The sequence below is a fragment of the Megalobrama amblycephala genome, linkage group LG7 (genome assembly GCF_018812025.1).
Source record: "Megalobrama amblycephala isolate DHTTF-2021 linkage group LG7, ASM1881202v1, whole genome shotgun sequence".
NCBI lineage: Eukaryota > Metazoa > Chordata > Actinopteri > Cypriniformes > Xenocyprididae > Megalobrama > Megalobrama amblycephala.
The window spans coordinates 54,859,493-54,863,494 of NC_063050.1; the positions used below are offsets into that span (position 1 = coordinate 54,859,493).

The window sequence follows — 4,002 nt, forward strand, 5'->3', positions numbered from 1 at the left end:
ATTGTCCTTGCTTGCTTACCTAGTCTGTTGATTCAGCTGTGCACATCCAGACTTTCTGCCCTTGTCTAATGCCTTTCATAATGTTGGGAACATGGGCTGGCATATGCAAATATTGGGGGCGTACACCCCGACTGTTACGTAACAGTCGGTGTTATGTTGAGATTCGCCTGTTCTTGGGAGGTCTTTTAAACAAATGAGATTTATATAAGGAGGAGGAAACAATGGAGTTTGAGACTCACTGTATGTCTTTTCCATGTACTGAACTCTTGTTATTTAACTATGCCGAGGTAAATTCAATTTTTGAATCTAGGGCACCTTTAACCAACTGGTCTCAAGATCATTTGTGGATGTATAAAGTGATTTCCCCTTAAATCCTCAAATATCCCAGCAGAACTGGTGGGAGTTACTGGTGTTACTGGTGTAGTTAATCAAATTAACCATTTTTAACATTAAACATTTTTCACAAAATTTGACAAGTGCCCAAGACTCTTGCTTCATATTTTGAAACGTGTTTTGATATTTAATATTAAAAAGCATATCCTTTTAATATTGTCATGTTATATTGAGAAATGTTACGTTGCCATCACAGGAATGTATTTTATTTTTAATTTATATTCAAATATTATTAATGTTTCACAGTATTACCGTTTTTACTGTATCAAATAAATGCAGCCTTTGTGAGCATAAGAGACTTCATTTAAAAACATTAAAAAATAATCTCTCCCTCTACAAAATGTATGCCTTGTCTAATCTTCATCTGTGTTCGGCTTGAAAAGGTCTGTCAGATGTTAAATGTTTCCACACTGTGGCTCAGGGGACACTATATTTCTATATTTTGTTTCATTCTCATGTGAAAAATGACAACAAACCAGCTTGACATTTTTAAGTATTTTCTTTAATCCCAAAGCAGCTTTCCCACTGGACAGTACAGTTCACATTCCCCCTCGAGCAGCAACCTGGGGTTTAATGCCTTGCTCAAGTGCATAATGGTGATGGCTCATTCTTTGTGGGTATCCAACCGACAATGTTATGATTACAAGCCTTGGGCTTTAACTCTTAGTGGATACAGAGGTGGAGCAATGACCACTAGTTAAATATTGTATAAAACTGAGTGTTGCGTTTTAACAGGGCTAAAATAAGGTGTACAATACCATGTTACTGTAGACTTCATTTAACCTTTAAATTTATAAGGCTTGTCCAATACAGTCCAGTTTAACAGTTAGGGAAATAAAAATACTTAATAAAATCCTATGTCATGTTCAAGGAACTTGATTAATCATTCAGCTGATGAAGTCCAACAAATAAGACATGGTCATCCAGTAGCGATTTACTCCTGCAGGAGTTCGAAAAATGCGACAGCTTGCAGAAGAGCGTCACACAGCTCTTCCCCTCTATTCCTACTGCTCATCTGAAAGGAGTTTCTGTGCTTTAACACCAAGTCATGAGGGAAAAGAACACGTGGGTCTCGCTTCATCACGGACTCCGTCATCATTTTCCTTACTGTCTCAGCTCCACTTGTCCGACAATCTCCCACTATTAGGTCAAAATGGCGGCCAATGGCTGTGCGTAACATGTTAAGGACTTTAGGAGGGCATCCTGGTTCCCTCGCTGGAGTGAGTAAAGCGAATAGCATGGCCTCTACTGTCCGGAGATGGACCATGACTGGATAAAGAGAAGTATTCTGGGGAGAGATGCTTGGCTTCTCCACCACAAAAAAGTCAGCAGCAGGAAAGCTTGAAATAACAGTAGAGATCTGGGGTGGATAAAGAATATACACTGTAATTCAAAGTGGTTATTCCAGTGCAAAATCACTATCAAATAAGGTGCATGAAAGTAACTACTATACAGAAGTTAAACCAGCAACTCTTGTTGACAGGAGAATTTAAACCGACACATTTTGGCATACACAAATGATTTGAGTTGTTCGTGTATCATACCACCTTCTTGGGCCCGAAAACCAGAGTTTGCTCAAACTAATCTCGAACTTACCTGGGTAGCCACTGAAACCGGCTTTGTGCAACAGGCCACTGGAGTGGTGAACGTCTGTCCTGCAGAGTTGAGCTCCAACCTTCATAAAAACTCGCTTGCCAATAGCTTTCTAGCAACCCTTCAGACCTTGATTAGCTTTTTCAGGTGTGTTTGATTAGGGTTGGAGCTGAATTCTGCAGGACTGTGGCTCTCCAGGACAAATGTTAGCTACCTCTGATAGACGAATCATATTCATTTAGGAAAAAGATTGCATGGGTGTTTGATTCGAGATTGCAATCTTTTAACAAATAATCATGCAGCTCTATCTTATTGTGAACTATTCATCCATGCATGCGTTTCATTTTTTAATTTATTTTTAATTTGTTGACCTTGTAATTTGTAATCAAAATGATACAACTACAACTGAAACGACAGACATGTCCAAATATTTATCCAATCATTTTGTCTGGATAAACCCCGCCCCTTTCTTACTATAAACTGCAAGCTATACATTCAGATTTGCTTCCATTCAATCAACAATCGATGCATAGAACTAACTCCCCACCCCTACATTTTCTTCAATTCACAAGGGTTGCTGGTTTACCTTCTCAAAAGGATATGCAAAGATTTTACTGAATATTAAACATGAATACTGCTAAATCTCAAATAAATTAACATAAAAACACAATTTAGAAACTCACATCTTTCAAATAATCTGATGCCATGTACGTTCCTTTCATAAAACTCTTGCACTCTGCTTGCTGCCAGTCTAAGACAGTTTTTGCCCGATCCATGTGTGTCCATGCAATTTTATTAGTACCACAAACAATGGACACGATAGAGCTTGTATCCTGCAAGACATTCAAGAACAAAACATAGAATAAACTTCTTTATTCACAAAAGCTATTAAATGTAGTGGTTTAGATGAATTTTTCTCACCTCCAAGAGAGCTCGGTCAACCTCAGGTCTTATAAATTTAGCCAGATTGACTTTTCCCTTTTTCCTCTCTTTCCTGTCAGCTGGTTTGAGGATTGAGTCAAAGACTATGACAGCACTCTTGTGTTTCAGTAAGGGTACATTAATGACACTCTCCAGACTGTTGAATGGTCCATGTCTGGTTCTGTAGTCTATGATGTTGACAGCTTTCCGTCCTCGCAGCAGTTTGACCTGTGCCAGTTCTGACTCTGTGGCTGTATTAAGATGCTGGAGGATGGCAGCACGCTGCTCTGTAGTATAACATGAGTCCAGGAGTTTGTCGTTTTCTTGGCACAATTCAGATGAAATGGATGAATTCAGGGTGTCAAACCCAGACACCATTATTCTGCTCCTTTTGCAACAGGTGCAATGCAAGAATCGGAGCTCATATTCAGGCAAGGAGCTTGGAGGACGACAAAACAGACTGTAATGCCCTGCAAACAATCAATGATTTAGTCAGAAAATGATCAATCAAATAGTACAATAACAGTGCCAATGTTGTAAAGGGATTTTAATTTCAGCTATAAAGCAGCTCTACAGAAGACAATATTGTCATTAACCAGCTCAATTCAGTTCACGTTATGTTCTCAAACTCACAAACTCACAAAGAGTTAAATTGATAGATATATTTTCAGAATAGCAAGTTCATTTAACAAATATATTCAAGTAAAATACTTTATACTGTATAACTCTACACTTAAAATTGCATTGGTGCAACTGATAATCCAAAAAGATCTGTGATGATCTGCAAGACACTGCATAATATTAGTCCTTGTGACTGGCATCGCAACTTGCTCTTATTGAATTTCATAATATATTTACGTGTTATTGTTACCTTTGAGGACGATAGAGGACAGAAGACGTTTCGCGATCCACATGTTTGATCGCTACAGCTTACTGTTTTTTGTTACATGTGAATGATGCTTTACCCTCAGAGGTCCGAGGTTAAGGGCTCGTGAGGAAACATGGCGTGTGTGACTTTGGTTCCGACGGCGAATTAACGCTTTGGCCAAGAAAACAAAAGAGTTAAGAGTTAAGTTTCAGTTTCGATTGCAGAAG

At 38.6% G+C, this 4,002-nt stretch overlaps 1 protein-coding gene across 1 annotated transcript; it reads right to left on the bottom strand.

Moving 5' to 3' along the window:
* Window positions 1-873: 873 nt before the first annotated feature.
* Window positions 874-3,916, bottom strand: tefm (transcription elongation factor, mitochondrial). Its single transcript, XM_048198138.1, has 4 exons — window positions 3,779-3,916; window positions 2,908-3,377; window positions 2,670-2,819; window positions 874-1,753 (listed from the first exon to the last, which is right to left on the bottom strand). The coding sequence occupies exons 1-4, from the start codon at window positions 3,819-3,821 to the stop codon at window positions 1,328-1,330; spliced, it is 1,089 nt and encodes a 362-aa protein (XP_048054095.1). The 5' UTR covers window positions 3,822-3,916; the 3' UTR covers window positions 874-1,327.
* Between the last annotated feature and the right edge of the window lie 86 nt (window positions 3,917-4,002).